The sequence below is a fragment of the Syzygium oleosum genome, unplaced genomic scaffold, assembly GCF_021117445.2.
Source record: "Syzygium oleosum isolate NSW1041296 unplaced genomic scaffold, Sole_v2.1 Sole_v2.01, whole genome shotgun sequence".
In the NCBI taxonomy this organism is placed as follows: Eukaryota; Viridiplantae; Streptophyta; class Magnoliopsida; order Myrtales; family Myrtaceae; genus Syzygium; species Syzygium oleosum.
Window position 1 is genome coordinate 28447941 of NW_026607485.1, and position 17718 is coordinate 28465658.

The 17718-nt window shown below is 42.7% G+C and overlaps 1 protein-coding gene across 1 annotated transcript; it reads right to left on the bottom strand.

The window, feature by feature from the left end:
- Positions 1-9500: 9500 nt before the first annotated feature.
- LOC115692348 (protein terminal ear1-like) lies at positions 9501-12580 on the bottom strand. Its single transcript, XM_056308571.1, is given in 7 exon segments — positions 9501-9911; positions 10093-10234; positions 10353-10490; positions 10627-11374; positions 11710-11852; positions 11891-12107; positions 12110-12580. Coding segments are annotated over 7 exon segments (2115 nt in total). The 5' UTR covers positions 12426-12580.
- Between the last annotated feature and the right edge of the window lie 5138 nt (positions 12581-17718).

Consider the following 17718-nt stretch of genomic DNA (forward strand, 5'->3'; position numbering starts at 1 on the left):
AAATGCGAACATTTTTCATTCATTAATTCTTCAGAGAAATATAAAGGGATAACGACACACACAGTCCCTGAATTTTGGCCCAATGTCCAATTTGATCCATAAACTTTTAATTCGTTCATTACATTGAACATTTTCATATAGTTCAGGGACTAAATTGAACACGTACCGAAATTTCGGGGACCATATTGAACAAATTAAAAGTTCAGGGGCTATATTGCACATCGGGTTAAAGTTCATGGATCACATTGAACAAATTAAAAGTTCAGGAACCAAACTGCTCGTTGAGCTAAAGTTCAGGGACTGTTTGTGTCATTTTCCCAAATATAAACGATCAAAAATTGGAAAAAAAATATATATATATATATATTTCAAATCGTCCCTTCCGGAGCCCTCTCGAACCGACACATAGGCATATCGATTTTCAGTTTTAATAATTTCTGCACTTTCGTATATCAAAAAGAAAAAGAAATCTTGACCTTTTTATTGAGACAAAAAGATATATATGTATAATATTGAAAGGAAGGAGATGGTCCCAAGTGGCCAACCGTGTGGCCTTGATCAGCCCGAAAAGGGCACACGAGCTTTTCCCCACCGGGTGTGGGCCCCAACCTTTGACCGCCCCGGTCAAAGCGAGTGCGAGAGAGAGGGAAAAAAAAAGTAGAGAAAAAAAAAAACATATATTGAGAAATACGATGAAAATGCGCCCACCGACGCCTCAGATCGAAACCCGACGACAACACAATATAAAAAATTGACCTCGGAACGACACGGCCGTGCGCTCGGGAAAAAGGACGAACGAATCCCCCTTGTCGCGGAGATAACACAATATAGAGTACCGAATGAGAACGCTCGACCCGAGATTTTTATGTCGTGATGTATCTCTCGCGAGATGCCCCTCGCCGGATGGTGGCGGACGCGACGTGCCCAAACGATCGCCGATCGAGGATTAGAAATGGATTGTTTTTAGGATGCGTTTCTTTCCGAGGGAAATGAACGGTTTTGGAAAACATTTTCAAAAAAATAATCGCTTATATAAATGAATGAACGAAAACTATTTTCATCGTCCACGAAAATACTTAAGCATGAATTGTCGTCGATAATGAAAATATTTTTCTGTGACTAATTATTTCAAACGATACAAGCGATCATCATTTTAAAAATTGTTATCCGGATTATTCAATTAGCGTGAACTTGCGTCGACTTTAGGTTAGCTCGCAAATCTTTGTTTCTAGTAAGAAGAAGAGGGAAAATATTCGACGGTTAGTAACCACCACGTCATCAGCCCATGTGGCATGCGTAAGCCTAATCAGCTCCAGCGAAAGGGCAACAGGTGTCCTCTAACATGGAGAAAAAAAAAAACTAAAATTTGAGGCTTTCTTTTCTCTCTCCTTTGGTTGACAGATTTTTGGGGCTTTTGGTGACTTTTTTCCCATGATTTTTGGATAACAATCGAAAATGCAAGACTAAGCTTGAGTCGTTTTAAGTAATTCGTCATAAAAAGAAAGGGGTGAATTCCCTTTAAAAACTCCAAACTTTAGGTCAAGTCCTAAATCTGTCTCGAATTTTTTTTTATCTAAAAAAAAAACTCCAAACTTTGGGTCCAATCCAAATTCTGCCATGAACTTTTTTTTGTCTCGGAAAAAAGCCCAAACTTTAAGTTTAATCATAAATCTGCCCCGAATTTTGTTTTATGTAAAAAAAAATAACAAAATTCGAGACATATTTGGGACTAGACTTAAAGTTTGGGGTTTTTTCTGAGACAAAAAAAGAAATCTGGAGCAGATATGGGACTAGACCTAAAGTTTAGGATTTTTTCAAAGACCGAAAAAAGTTCGGGCTAGATTTGGAACTTTAAGTCAAGGTGTTTTAGGAAATTAGACTGAAAAGAAAGGTGGAGAGAAAAGGAACGTTATGGGAATCGCAAATTTATAGCGGCACGGTAAAAATTATTTCTATTAATTCCCGTAAATGGACATGAACGAGTGAACAGAGGGAACCAGCTCAGTTGAGACTTCCTCTCTCCTCTCCTTGGGGGGCAAAGCTCAAATCCCATCGTCGCGACAGTCGCCAGGTCAGACGTGGGGGGCCCGCTGACGTGGCGCCCCGTCGTCGTGGTGGGGGCCGCGGGGGAAAGGGAACGTTTGACCCGGGGAAAACCCCTTGACTGCCGGGCCCCACCCGATGCCGAGAACCGGGACCCGCCACGATCGGGAAACATCCATCCCTCTGTATATTGTAATGTAACGTGTGGTTGCATCTGGTGTGGTGGTGTTTGGCCCCCGGGCTGTCCGTACGGAGACCCCAGCTGAATCCCGAGCAGGGGGACTTTAAATGCCCCCGCATGCATACATTACATGCATGAGAAAAGGAGAGAAGGCCTGCGAACCTATCCCTTGCCTAGGCCACCTACGCTATGTCCCTGTCTCCACAGCTAGTCTCTTCATCTCTATCTCCTTCCTCTCTGCCTGCACAAAATCATTATGCCTTTTTCTGAATTTTTTTGGATTTAAACCATCCAAACATGGTGAATTTTGTTCGAAGGGAAAATGACAAATATAGTTCTCGAACTTTGCCTCAGCATGTAATCCGATTAATGAACTTTCAATTTGTTTGATATGATATTTAAACTTTAATTTGATATGGGTCATTGAACTTTCGATAAATGTTCAATTTAGCCCCCGAAAAGACTACATAATCTAGGGATTGGATTGAATCTAAAGATATAGTAATTCAAGGACTAGATTAAATATTTATCAAATTGTGATGGATCACACCGAACAAATTAAAAGTTCATGGACCACATTGCACATTAGGTTAAAGTTCATGTATCAAATTGCATATCGAGGCAAAGTTCAGGGACCATTTGAGTAATTACCCCTTATTTGAATTCCAATAAGTTTCGTAAAATCCGCCGGTTCAAATTAAACTTAGGGTGTGTTTGTTTGGAAGGAAAATCTCATGATAAAGGAAGATGTTTTTAGGGAAATCAATGTTTTCCCTTTTTTCAGGTAGGAATTATGTTTCGTTGACCAATCATCTTCAGCAAATCAAATGTATGAGAATTCGGGAAACTAATTTGTGAAAAAAAAATTTCGTTCAAACAAATACTCATGAACTTACTGAGTTCATGACATGCGTGCTCCTCTCCTTGATATAATCCCGCTTTTTATCCATGTCCTTGTATGCTCGCACATCCCTCTCGTTACCTTTTCATTCGCCTCCATGGGGAAAATGTTTACGACGACGGAAGGAGTTTATTTATTACCGACACGACTACATTTGAACATTATGTTATGAAAATTTGTTACGTGGTAAGAAGTAAAAAACAAATTACAAGAACGGTTCGGCTCTAATTTTTGGTTATATTATTATCTAGATCAACGATGATGATCACGATGTAAATTAGATGGGAAACTAACTTTTGTCATGAACTAAGAATGAAAGTTGTTTGGGTAAAAGATTAGCATGAATTTCACTCTCTCATGGTGTAGAAAATGATTGGTTTTCTCTTTAGATTTTGTTTCTTTTAGCGTCAACTTTTGTATTGATTGTTTGAGATTTGAGTGTCATTTAATATGAGTTAATATCACAAAAAATTCCAAACTGGTACGTTTATGATAAATTTACTCCAAACTAATAAGGATTTCCACATTGACTTGTCATATCAATTGAATTATTGACACGTATCATCCAGCTTAGTAATTTCACGAGAAAATTTGACAGAAGCTAACATAGGGCAAATTTGTCACGAGTATACCGGTTTGGGATTTTTGGTGACCCAACAATTTATTTGGGGTAAATTTATTACAGATATACCAATTTGAGATTTTTCGTGATATTAATCATTTTAATATGAATTTTTTCTTTGAGAAAAGGGAGGGGGGGGGGGGGGGGAGGTGAGGAAAATGGAGGGTGAAATTCTAAAAAATAAAGAACCGTTTTGAATTTTTAAAAGAAGAAAGCATAAACCAAGTTAAAACAATTATATGGGCATTTAGCAAGTGCTACCATGGCATTTATTAACAAAAAAAAAATCCGCATAAAAATATATAACGAGCTATATCATAAAAAATGTCATCTTCATTTTTCTTCTCCGATAAATAATGAGGGTGATTAAAGTAAGTTTATTATCTAAATCATGTTTGGGGAGCTTCTACGATTCCGTGGCTTAATGATTTAATCGCTTTCTTATCGTTAGATCGGATTTATTAAGTGTAGAAAAGGCGATTTAATCGTGACATTAATATTAAGGGTAATAGCACGAATGGTTCCAGAACTTCTATTCAAAATACAATGCCATCCGTAGGCTTTGAATTTATTTGATACGAACTACGAACTATTAGTCAAATATATATAATGTAAAAAATTTCAAGAATCATATTGAACATTGAAAACCAAAGTTCGTGAACGTACTTTATAAATTAAAAATTTAAAGACGATATCACACATTAAATAAAAAATTAGAATTCTCATTGAATTAAAGTTCAAAATACTATTGGTATCATTATGTGTTGCTGGCTTGGAAATCTTGATCTTTGCTGGTCATTATTCTCTGTCTAGGGCTCCCCCCTCTGTCTCTAAAAAAACACTCTCTTTCTCCCTCACTCATGGCTGTCCCTCACCTCCACAGTTGTCCGCCACAGCCTTTTTCACACTCCCGTCACCCCACACACACCCCCGTCCTTTCTTGTCAGTCCCAGTTGACCTTTCCCTCGTCCTGCTCCTCCTCTTTACCCGATGTCCTGGGGTCTCGACACGTGGACCTCCCCGGTGCCGCGGGATGAGATCCGATCACACAACCGCGCCACCTATCCATATTTCCCGAGATTTCACGAGATCACTATCGACTATTTTAAAGATTTTTTACGCCCCTAACGGGTTATTATGATATTTAATAAAATTATTTAAGATGTTAGATGAATGCGTTATTTAAATAATTAATTATTTTATATATGGCCTCGGCTCAACCTCGTACGATTGGTGTCGAGATGCTGACACGGCTTCGAAGCACCCCCAAAACAGTGGGAGGCTTCCATGTCCTGTGCCTATCTCCATTTCTCTAACACGGCATTAAATTTCTTTCTCTCTCCCTCTCTTTCTCTCTCTGACATGAGCTGCTTTGACCTACACGTTCAGGAGTCGAGACAAAATGCTGCGCTCCCCTTCTCCCTTTACTAGAAACAAAGATTTTGCGAGCGGCTCGCGGTAGCAGCAGCAGCAGCAGCCAGCCAGCAGGCAGGAGGAGGACCACTCCAGGCGAATTGGACCACTCCTAAGTTGCAATGCTTTCTGTCTGTCCCACTCTCTCTCTCTCGCACACAAGCATTTTTGAATGGGAGATGATGCCGTGCCACTAGCACCGGAGAACCCGGTCTCCTTTCGCCGACGAGAAAGCTCGTCTCGGGTGGATCCGAACGCCCCGCCGACCTCGTGACCCGGATCAGGCGCAAGTTGAAATCGGGATGAGCGGTCATGGGATTGTTTGCACTTGATGGGCGCGGAGAATCGAACCCGTGTCGTGCGTGGCATTCACGTGCAAGTCCGCTCCTTAACCACTAAGCCAATCGCATTGATTATGGAGGTAAACAAACCTAGTTAAATGGTTTATATGCGTTTAAAACATTTACCATGCTGTTTTAAGATAAAAGTACCTCTTTTACTCGTTCTCGATTTATTTGCTAATTCAGTATCTAAATAACATATCAAATATGTTCACATACACAAAATTTGATGGTATTACATCCAATTTATATAAATAAATCATACCAGCAAATTAATTTTTTATGATATTGTAATGAAACTCAATTTATACCAATTTTTTTGAAATTCTTTAATGCCTGCAGTTTTAGTCTAACATGAGGTTTGTTTTAAAGTTCAAAATATTTGTAGCAAACTCCTTTATTATATACTTGAAAGGGTGGGGCTGGTTCCACTGTTTATACGATTAAATGCACACGATATTTAGACAAAATCGCCATTGATGGTTTTTACTTTTGCACAGTATTCCCTAATTCACACATTTTCTTGTTGTGGGTTTCCTTCAGACTTTAAACTTATTGCTACTTAGAAATTAAAAAAAAAAATTAACCTCTTTTTTACCATTATACGTCTCACAACTTATTAAATTTTTTGTCACTTCTACCTCAAAAGTTCACTTTTCAGTGAATTTGTTGTTTGATTAATCCCGGGAAAAAATATCTAATCTCTTTATTTTCCATGTCAAAGAATTGATGATTCTTTTTTCTACCGTCAATGAGACACTTTTACACAGAATACGTAAGAAATTATAAGGGTATATTAAAATACACTAAAAATAAAGACTTAAAAAATATTCTGCATACCGAGGCACATTGGTAGATTTTCATAAACACTCCATGGATAATATTAATTTTTGTCAATCCAAAATTAGAAAATTTTAATTGGCTTTTTTTTTTTTTACTTTTTCTTCTTTTATGCAAAAGGTTTGATTAAATTAAATTTCATCTTTGCAATTTTTGTATTGGAGAATGTATTTGTGATTTTATTTAGGCAAATCTATTACAAGGGTCTCTTTTTTCTTTTTATCATCCCATAACCTGCCATGCGTGTATAAAAGACAACTGCTAAGAAAAAAGTTAGCCAGTGACATGCACAATAAAAATAAAAAGTTCATAAATATTTGACATGGTAAAAAGTTGCTCATTTCTGGACTTTCCAATTGATGATCAATCCATAAATTTGCTCGACAACATGGCAAAGAACTAAGTTTCTTGGAAATTTCTTGCATGGTAATACCCAATTAATTTTTTTAAAAAGAAAGAAAGATGTGATATACAAAATGATGGCAACTAGACCCAATATACAATTAAAAATTAGATAAAGAAGGAAATTGAATACACATGGGGGTTGGATGATTAAGAGCAATATTGTCTCTTTAGCTAATACGGCGAATTTAGTCGTACAAAGGTGAAAATAACCCGCATTTCCTGATAATCCATCACATATAAGTTCCATTTGTTTCACGAAAAATAGATTATTTGGAAAATATTTTTCTAAACTAATCGCTTCTATTGCTTAAAATGTTTAGTTAATGAACAATATTTTCATTACCGACAATAATTTATGTCTAAATATTTTCTTAGACAATGAAAATATTTTTCATTCGGTTATTTTTGTAAGTAATGCAAACGATCATTTTTAGAAAAATAATTTTTTGATAATTTATTTTTGTAAAATAAACGAAATCTTAGTCACTTTTTTTCTAAATATTTTTTTGTACAAATAACGATATATTTGAGATAAGCTCATTATTATAGTTTTATAACAACATCATATTGATATCAATTTTCCATGTGCTTTATTATTGAGACAGGTGACTAGATGTACCTATCTATGAGTCCTACTTCCGTACTTCGCACCATCTCCGTCATTATTTTCCGATTCGTGCTTTTCGCAGATAGATGAGTATTCATCCTGGAAAACCTGCATTTAAACTTCGTTTGAATATGAATCAACGAAAAATATTTTTCTAATCAATAAAAAATTTATACTTAAATTTTAAAAAATAATTTCATTTTTTAAAAATTCGGAAAACATATTTTAAAATATGACTAAGTATTGGTGATGGACCCGAAACTCTATATTTGGACACGAAAATCCTGATATTGATTCTCGATTTCCGGCGTTCAGGATCAAGTCTCAGGCGGCTGGGCTCGGTTCCATTGAGGCCGATGAACTATGTAAATTCGACCGGTGGATAATGAACTTTGGTACATTTTGCAATCAAGCCAATGAACTATAGTTCGATTAGCCAAATGCAATGAGAATATATATTTCCTTGTGATTGATGTACTATGACTAATTTTCAACCGATTTTTTCATCGAACGTCCAATGTGGCATCTCATGTATTTCACCGAAAGATTGCATGGCGGGACATATGCGAAAAGCATCTCACTTAGACTATCAAAACGATGTTTAATACCAACATATATTATTCTGATATGGAAAATTGAAAAAACTTTGAGGGAGAGAGAGAGTGAAGAAGCCAAGGGGTAGGGGCCGGGGGTGGGGAGGGGAGGAGGAATTATGCTTCGACTAAGGCCTTCGTCTGTGGTGACGGTGAGCCCTCACCGTCACTTGAGAGGGTTCATGAGCCCTAGCCGCTACCCTCGCGACTCAAGGCTAACGGCCCTCTGTCGGAGCATGGGAAAACAATAGTTGATCCACCATACATACGCACACATATATATTTCAAAAGGATTGCAATTTCGGCTATTTTTTTTTAGTAAGTGTTGGTATGGCGTCGATGCAGTGCTAACTGGGTGCCACATCAATGCAAGTGTACACCAGAGATTTAGAGTGCATCGCTAGCAATAGATTTCCAATCTCACTTGAATGATTTGATTGTACAATGTAACAAAATATAGTGGTCATAAATAAAAATTTGATTCTATTATGTGTCTCAATAATTAACGAGTAAATAGACATAAACACTAAGGCAAAAGAAAGACATAAAACACCAGTCATTTTTCTATCACATTTGAAGTTAAGTATATGCGTTACCACTTCCCTAAAAATTTAACCTATTAAAGAACAACTTAAACAACTATCTGTAACATCCTCAAAAATTTCTTCCATATGTGATAAGTTGATTGAATGATCGAATACCAGGGCATGCGAAACTCACACGATCAAAGCCATGATTTACAAGGGAGGAAACTCAATGTGATTACAACCCTAAGCCAGCGATTCGCCGAATCGAGCTTAAGATCAATCATTAGACGGTCGATCTCTCATATCCCCATCATTTCAGTTGAATGCATGACAATTTATTTCAAAAGCTTAAACTTTTAGAAGATCATCAATACCGAACACAAAGTGAAACCTCAGCAGCTAAATATCTTCGAATTCGGGCTCCAACTGGGATTTACACAATCAAGATATTCGAGCTCGACTTCGATTTCGTGAAACCGAGGAATCGAGCCCGAGTAGCTTAGTTACATATCCTTAATTGTTGCACTTCCATCTTAAACACCCCCCAACAAAAAGAGGAGGGAAAACAAAGTTCGGATCTTCCCCAAAATGCACCTTTCACATTTCCAAAACAAATGAAATAATTCACACCCTATCAAAATGTCCAAAATTACTCCAAAAAATAAACAACACTATTACAAAAGAGGGAAGAAAAACAAATTATTTCCTGACGAAATGAAGCAAACGTCACCGCAGATTCTACAGAGGAAATCAGAAAGGAGAAAAGCACCCCAAAAAAAAAGAGCCATGCACATACTAAAACCAGAAGAGAGAGATAGCATAAGAGAGACAGTCGTAGGGGGAGGAGGGAGGAGGGAGGAGGAGGAAGCTGTGCGACGGTGGGCTACTGGCGCAGAGCTCGACGACCGCCCATTGGGCGGTGCCACGCACGCTCTGCGCTGCGTGACGCTTCGCGTTCCTCCCTCTCTCTCTCTCTCTGCGCGCGAAAACCGAACCAAAGGGGGAGGGAAGGGACGCGACACGGCATTCAATTCTTCTCTTTGTCACCATCATCACCACCATTATCGCCGCCGCTCGGGCCTTGACTGTCCCTCCCCACTCTGCACCCGCCGCCGCCGCCGCCGCCGCCGCCGCCGCCCCCCGTCCCCTCCCCTTCTTCCCCACTGCTGCTGCTGCTGCTGCTGCTGCAGTAGACGTCATGCCCATCGATCCCCGCCCCTTCATCTCCGCCGCCCATCTCATTGTCCTCCTCATCGCTGCGCTCGTCGTCCCCCTCCTCGTGCTGCCGCCGCCGGTGCTGCTGCTGCTGCCCCGCCGCGGGGAGCGGCTCCGTCAGCCGCCTCCCGTCGCGCGGCGGCGAGAACACCACCGGCAGGTAGTGCTCCGCCTCGCTCGGGAACTTGGAGTTCTTGAAGTGCTCCTTCAGCGCCTCCAAACCCTTCAACCCCACAAAACCCAATTCTTCATTTTTCCATCTTTTTCGCTTTTGCGGGGATTCATTCAGAGAGGCGAAGTTCTCTTTGCTATCTGAGCCCCCGCTTGAATCCCCATTGTGCTATAATCGCTAATGGACTCAAGTCTTAGACGAAATTCTCAATAAAAACGAGAGCTTGTCATACCTGGATTCTCGCGTAGGTGACCTCGCAGATTTTCCTGGAGTTGAAGACCTCCCAGTGGCGGAGATGGAAGGCCTTGTAGAGCCGCCTCGCCGCCTGCGGCGTCGTCATGTTCACGAACCCGTAGCCTACGTTGCACTTGTTGCTGTCCAAATGCGAGAAAGATCAATCCCAACATCAGCAATTCAAACCCCGAATAGAATCAAAAGTAGGAAAAGAAAGAACCAAGTGGGTTTTGCGACTCTTTATGTTCAGATAATCACTTGAAATCAATGGGGAGGTAGACGAAATCGTATGCGGACAGCGGCTGGCGATCGTCGTCGTCCTCGCAGTGGTCTTCTCCAATCTGCTCGTTGCAGTGAATACAGTGGTTGTCCAGCATGTTCAACAGCAGCTTCTGACTGTGCCCGACATTAAACAATTGCAGATTTTAATAATAAAATAAAGAGGAAGAAGACGAATTTATTCCCCAAAATAGCATGTATGATGAAGAACGAAAACGAGAACGAGAACGAGAACGACCCCCTCCTTGTTCACCTGTACTTGTTGGGTATGTTCTTGATCATGACGGTGGTCCTGGAGTCGCCGGAACTCGCCTCGGCCACCGCGTCGTCCTCCTCGCTAATGACGAACCGCGAATCGAGCCTGTGCCTGCCTTGCTTGTTGCTCTTCCATGGCCTTCCACTACCGCTGCTGCTGCTATTCCTACACGACTGCGATTGCTGCCTAATGCTATTGCCGTGCCTCTTCTTGGCACCCTTCCTAACAACGCTCCCTTCGTTGCAATACTCTCCTTCCACTCTCTCACTTCCATGAGCATCGCCGCCGCTCAAACTCAAGCGGCTCATCGACGCCTCGACTTCCGAGCTCTTCTCCGCGGTAGGGCTCGCTTCGCCAGGACCCATTAGTAGTTTCTTGGCGGGCTGGTTGGGTTGCAGGATTCGCAGCCCGGGGGGAGCGGCGACCACTCGGTGCAGCAACGGCTGAGGCGGAGGAGGGGGAGGCGGCGGCGGCGAATTCTTAAGAATTTTGGCATGGTAGGAGGCCGCCGGGGGGTTATAGAGGAACGACGAATTGTGAGCGAAAGGGGTCGGACTGGCGGGGGGGTCGAGCAGGAACTTGCGGTTGTAGCCGCCGGGGCGGCTGAATTCGATGACGACGTTCTTGCCGTGGATCTCCTTGCCGTTCATCTGGGCCAGCGCCTTGGCGGCGTCTCGGACGTCGTAGAATTCCACGAACCGTTGGTGCTTCTTGAAGGGAGTCTCTCTAAGCTCCTTCACCGGACCTGCACGAAATCATCAAAGAGATCTTGACCATGCAAAAACGAGGGAGGAATTCGGGATAAGGCACGAAAAGGGAGCAAGGAAAGAGACGCATCGTCGAATGAAAGGAGATGAAAAGGAGAAGAGAAAGAACGCTCGAGTCTCACAGCTTTAAGCCCCACTTTACCCCACAAAGAAACAAAGCACACCCATCTGAACCGCAGCAGCAGCCCCCACCAAGAATACGAAGAACTCGATCATAGCAAAGACTTTTCATGCAAAGACGATGGATTTGATCCATAACCACAAAGAAGCGAAAGAGAAAATTGCATTCGTTAAGACATGCTTTGGTGGATACCAAATGGCTCGAAGAGCTCTCGCAAGCTGGCCGCGGACACGTCCGGGTCCAAATTGAAGACCACGATGGTGCCCTGGTTCTGCCCCTCCGGGATGGCGTGGACGGCCGGGATCACGAACTGGGCCCACAACGCCGGCCCCCCCGCCGGCGGAGGCGCGCCGCCGCCGCGGCAGCAGGGGTCCTCGGCGGGCGCGGCGGGGGCGCGCCGTAGTGGTCCCGGAGGCGGCACTGCCGCTGCATATGCTGCTCCCGGATGGTCCTCAGCGCCCGCTTCGCGTGCCGCAGGTCGTAGAAGTGGACCGTCACGACCCCGTCGCGGCGGGCCCGCTCCATCTGCACCGCCCTCACGTCCCCGAACACCTCCAATTCCCGCCGCACCCACGACTCGCTCGCGTCCCCGGCACCGGGCACAGCGCCAGCGCCCGCGTCGCCGTCGGGGAGGGCGGCGGCATCGGCGGGGCCACGGAGGCCGCCGCCGCCGCGGCGGGAGGCGGCATCGGCGCGGGGGGCTGCTGGTGGTGGTGGTACTGGAAGGGCACGACCCGGACCTCGTACGGCGGCGGGTAGTAGAGCTGCTGCGCCGGCGCCGGCAGCGGAGGCGGCTGCGGCGGCGGCGGCGCGAAGAAGGGTGGGCTATTAGGGTTCCTCGCCGGACGGAACTCTTGGGCCGCCGGGTCCAGGTTGCCGTGGAACCGGACGACGCCGGTCTCCGCCATCACGAAGCGGCGCTCCTAGCGAACAAACGGGTCGTCGGTTCCGGTGGTGGGTCGGACCGGGGGATAGGGGGGAAGGCTTCTCACGAGACGGGCACTCCATGTAATTCCATGCCTCGAGCTCCAGTGATCTTCCCAAGTACTAGAACGACGGCGACGGCGACTCTCTGTCTTCTCTCTCTCTCTCTCTCTCTGCCTGCGCCTATGTGTTCTTCTTGCTCTCTAACCTAAGCAGGGTCGCCTCAAAAAGTTTTCAGTACAGTGGTGGTGGTGGTGGTGGTGGTGGTAAAAAGTGCGCAGGAGCAGCACGAGAACGAGGGAAAGCTTTGACGAGATTATGGCCTTTCCCCCTCGGACCAAGACCCCAACTGATGACGATGTCCCAAAAAAATTTTGCCCCCATCACCAAGACCATCAAGCCATGTCTCCCCCTTTCGGATTATATGTAATAGATCCTCCTCATTCCCCCACCCCCCACCACCCTTCCCTCGTCAATAAAGAATGTCAAATCGTATGGGTTTTTAATTTTCTCGTAAAAAATATCCCTTTTAAAGAGCAACGCGACCCGATTCTTTTCCTTCAACAAACGGGTGTGTTTTCTCTCATTGCTCCATGGGTCGAACAAAAGGGGTCATATTTCCTTCCATATCTGATCCGGGAAGGAGTTGCTTCGCCTTTACATGGAGTATCGCACGTGCGCGATTTTATAAACTGGGCTATGTAGGATCCGTGACCTGATCGATAGCATACTTGCTTGGAGGGGGGGTTTTGTCTGCTGGGAGATGGAGGAATGTATGGATTCGACTGGTAAGTGCACCGAAGCGCTGTTATCAATAGGGCTAATACCGCTAATGATCCCAAACCGGTATATACCCGCTTCGCATTTGCCCTGGACGAATTTTCGCGCCGCAAAAAATCCCGAACCATTTCGGCTATGACAAATTTACCAATATTTGAAGGCGAAATTACGGTAAATGTAGCATGGCTGTACCGGTCTTGTGATTTTTCGTGATGTTGAAATCAGTTCGGAGGTTAAATGTGGCATATGCGGAGGCTTTTTTTTTTTTGTTTTTTTTGGGTATTCATCCTTCGTTGATACAAGCCATTTTAGCAAATGAAATACGACAGACGCTTACAATCATTTTTACCTTCTCTTGCCTTTTTCCCACTTCAGCTGCCTCTTGAAAGCCAAAGTTCCGCTGTGAAAATGTCCTTTTGCCCCCAGCCAAAGCCTCCGCGCGCGAAATTACGGTTATGCCCAAACGCCCCGCGAGGGGGGCACTAGAAGTTAAAGGGGCTATTTTCGTCCGAGGAGGGTTGTGGGCCATACACGTGGCGTCGTGGGAATGTCGTGTGATCTTAGGACCCCAGGTGCTCCCGGCAAAGAAAGGAAACACGCACAAAAAAAAAAAGGTCCAGAGTTTTTTGGAAATTGCTCTTTTACCACACTTCTCCAATTTTTTTTTCAATATCGCCATACAAATGGAAAAATAAATAAATAAATCGATTTTTCGAAATTATCCGTGTGCTAAATAATAAAAAGCAATTTAAAAGAACTCGTCATTTTATTCACTTCTTCGGAGAACTATCCATTTTCTGCTATCGACAACCATTACATTTCGAGCGTACCTGACACTGACATTTTCAATGTTGGTATTGTTTCGACCGAACCTCGTTCTTTTATCTCCCGATGATTCATCACAGTCGAATTAAGGTTGTGTATATTTCGCGGAAAATCATTGATCTGAAAAATATGTTTCTAAAAATTGATCTTTTTTGTTGCTTGAAATGATTAATTAATGGAAAAATTGTTTTCATTATCGATAACAATTTATGTTTAAACATTTTCGCGAGTGATAAAAATAGTTTTCGTTCGTTTATTTTTGTAAGCAATACGAGTAAGCGGTTACAGGTTCCTTACAGGTTCTACCTAGAACCTAGAACCTACTATCGGGTACATGTTCCTCATTTTTTGGAACCTGTCTAACAGGTTCTCTTTTTTTTTTTAATTTCATTTTTAGTTAAACGAAACGAAAAAGAATGTAACAATACTGAACAAGCTTGTCATTCATCAAAGAGAATACAAAATACTAGTTTTCCTGGCATTACGGTTCAAATAAATATAATCTCCTATCATAGGTTCCAAGGTCTGTTCAGGTTCCATCTATATTATTAAATGAACAATTGCAGTAAATCATCATCTTTCATGACTACCACTTGCTACTATGATCCACTGACCACAACTTATATTTAGACACTTGAAGAATATGAAACATTAACAAGTCATTAAATGAAAAGCTTAAAGTAGTGGTTCCAGATTATACACCCATCATCTAACGTCATGAAATACCGCAGGATTACGTGAAGACATAAACCAAGAAAAAATACAAAAAACTTGTTTAGGTTTCAGGTTCCAGGTTCCGCTTACCTAGAACCTAAAACCTACTAGTCGAAATAAGTTCTGCAATTTTTGGAACCTGGAACCTACCCTGTATACCTTGGAACCTAGGACCTACAGGTTTTTACCGGTCAGGTTCTCAGGATCCGGGTTCTACCTTGGAACCATGCTCACCCCTAATACGAGCAATCATTTTTTGGAAATTATTTTCCAAATCATTGATTTTCCGCAAAATATCTCGTATCACTTGAATTAATTAGTTGACGAAAAATATTTTAATTATTGAAAAAAATTTATGTCCAAATATTTTTGTTAATGATGAAAATAGTTTTCGTTCATTTATTTTCATAAGCGATACGAGCGAACATTTTTAGAAATATATTTTTCAAATCATTCAATTTTAGTGAAATAAATAAAGTCCAAGTGTTTTATTAATTTTTTTGCTAGCTTTTAAATAAAGCGATAAGTCCTCTCTCATTTGATGCGGGCATGGGGTGTCACAAACATTTGAACTTATAGAATTGATGTCCTATTTAGTGTCGGTTTCGCGTTGCCTGATGATACTTCCCCTTTCTTGCCCTTTTGCCATCAACGAAGCCTGTCGAGAGTCACACCTCCAAGCTCTGCGCCCCCCCTCCCCGACGATCACTTTGTGTCCAAATTCAATGCTTGGGACATGGCCCGATATCGAACCAGACATCTACTAGAGAGATTCATGCTCCGATATCGTTTGTAATTACCCGACTCGTGTATTCAAGTGTGACTGCTCAAAGTCGTCATTTGTCAAGGGATGAGAGGCCACGATTAAGAAATTAAGTCGCACGTCTTCCCCCATCCAACGTGGGTCTCGGACATCGCTCACAGACTCTTCTCACGAGTTGCGTAAACACTACCGTCTCATCAAGTACATTAACAAGTGTCACCGAGACACCTGTTCACACGATCTTTTGAAATGGAAGGGCATAAAAGCAAAAGCCTCTTTTCTTGGGTTCCAAGCGTCCGGCACGACCTTTTGGAAACGGAAGGCACAAAGCGAAAGCTCTTTCCTCGGGTTCCATGGCATACATTTCTCGGCTCCCGCCAATGGGAGAGAGGAAGCGTGATATTATAGTTTAAAACCCGAGGGAGAGACCATGCAATGCACAGATCGAGTAATGACCGGCCGGCACACATGCACCGAAGTTCACACATCGGTCTCGAAGGTCCAACGTGTTTTGCAATACGAGACTTCCAAAGCCCACCACCACGACACCACCTCCTCAATCGCAGTAATTTAATGCGCGTCACACATGCTTTCGAGTTTGTACTTGGTGCATGCCTTTGTCTCCCACTTCACCACGTCCTCCCCACCCTCCTCACGCCCCCAAAAGGACATAGTTTCATGGGTGTTCCGTTTCGAACATCACGTGGAACAGAGGATGTGCTTTGCCCCAAATTGACCTCGGAGACGGTATGGCGATCGAGGGATTCGATCGTTGTGAATCATCACTCTATTTCTCTGGACCCGTCTTAGCTTTCTGGGCGAACGATTTGCTTGACTTCGCATCGGAACGGAGGTCCCGGATTCGAATCGGTCCTTGTTATGATGCGCTTGCTCTTTTGCATTCGAAAAATTTAAGTTGATTCACAAAAAGAAGTATCTACCGATGTGCTTGATATTGAGGGGGTTAAATTAGTTCCAAAAGCCTAAATTGTTAGGTGAGTGGATGAAGATCGAATAAATATAAAAAGTATATAGAATCTGTTATCGAAAGATGCAATGCAATATTACAATATCCTCCTCTCATGTATAAATTAGATTAGGAGCAATGCGTGAAATTTAATTGATGAGAGGTGGATGTATATATACGAAAGTGATAACACTGATTTTGATATCACGTTAGAAAATTTAATATAAAAATTTAAGTTGTTAAACGGGGAGTTATCATATCAATATGTAAAAAAACATGGAGAATCCGACTTCTGCGGTGGAAGTGACTAAAATTTTCACGTTCGTGCATTAGGGCATTGACGAGACATTTGACGGCCAAAAGAAAAAGGGTTGGTCCCGCCACTAACTTTATACCTCCACCGGTGATTTCTTTTATGAACATTGAAAATGTGGAAGGAATGCAATTCATTTTCTAATATATTAAACACGATGAAACAGGCTTTAGGTACCTAAACATCACATCTATTGTCCGGTCAGTACAATGTTCCAGATAGAAAATATTAAATTCATGGTATACAAGAATGAGCTATTTATAGCACTCAGCTTCCGATGGTATCCCCCCCAGCTTCGATGATTCATGGTAGATGGTACAGGAAATATGATTCACCATGATAACTCAAAATTTCAAAAGAATCCAATCAGTTTAGATAGTATCAAAGCTACCAAATGTCACTGGTTTCATAAGGCTTTGTTGCAAAAGAATAGTCATTGGTTCTTACCTCATTTCGATTGTCTTGATTCCTATTTCCTCTCCTCTATTACTGCTTCACTTCCCTTCTCTTTGCATGATTCCAAGTTAAATCTGTCGAAATTTCAAGTGAGCGCGCACTTCTATTTTCCATTGACCTAGCATCGTTTACCCCAGGCGCAAAATCAAGATGATTAATAGGGAAAGTACAGAAAACGTCGTGAAGGTCCCATAAACCCTAGTCTCACACCATCCACACATTCAACTTCTCGTCTTTCCCCCCAGGTCGAGCCCTCACTTTTATTGCTCAACGATCTCGATTCTCCCTGAGTCTCACTCTCTATCTCTCCCGTTGGACGACAACGACAACCTTGGGGAGAGTCACCATGGCTGCCGCAGCTTCAAATCGTTGTTGCAACAACATGGGCGACCTCGATTGGAGGTCACGCAAATGTCACGGGCCGACAAATTCTTGATCACGGAATAGCCCGTGTGGCGT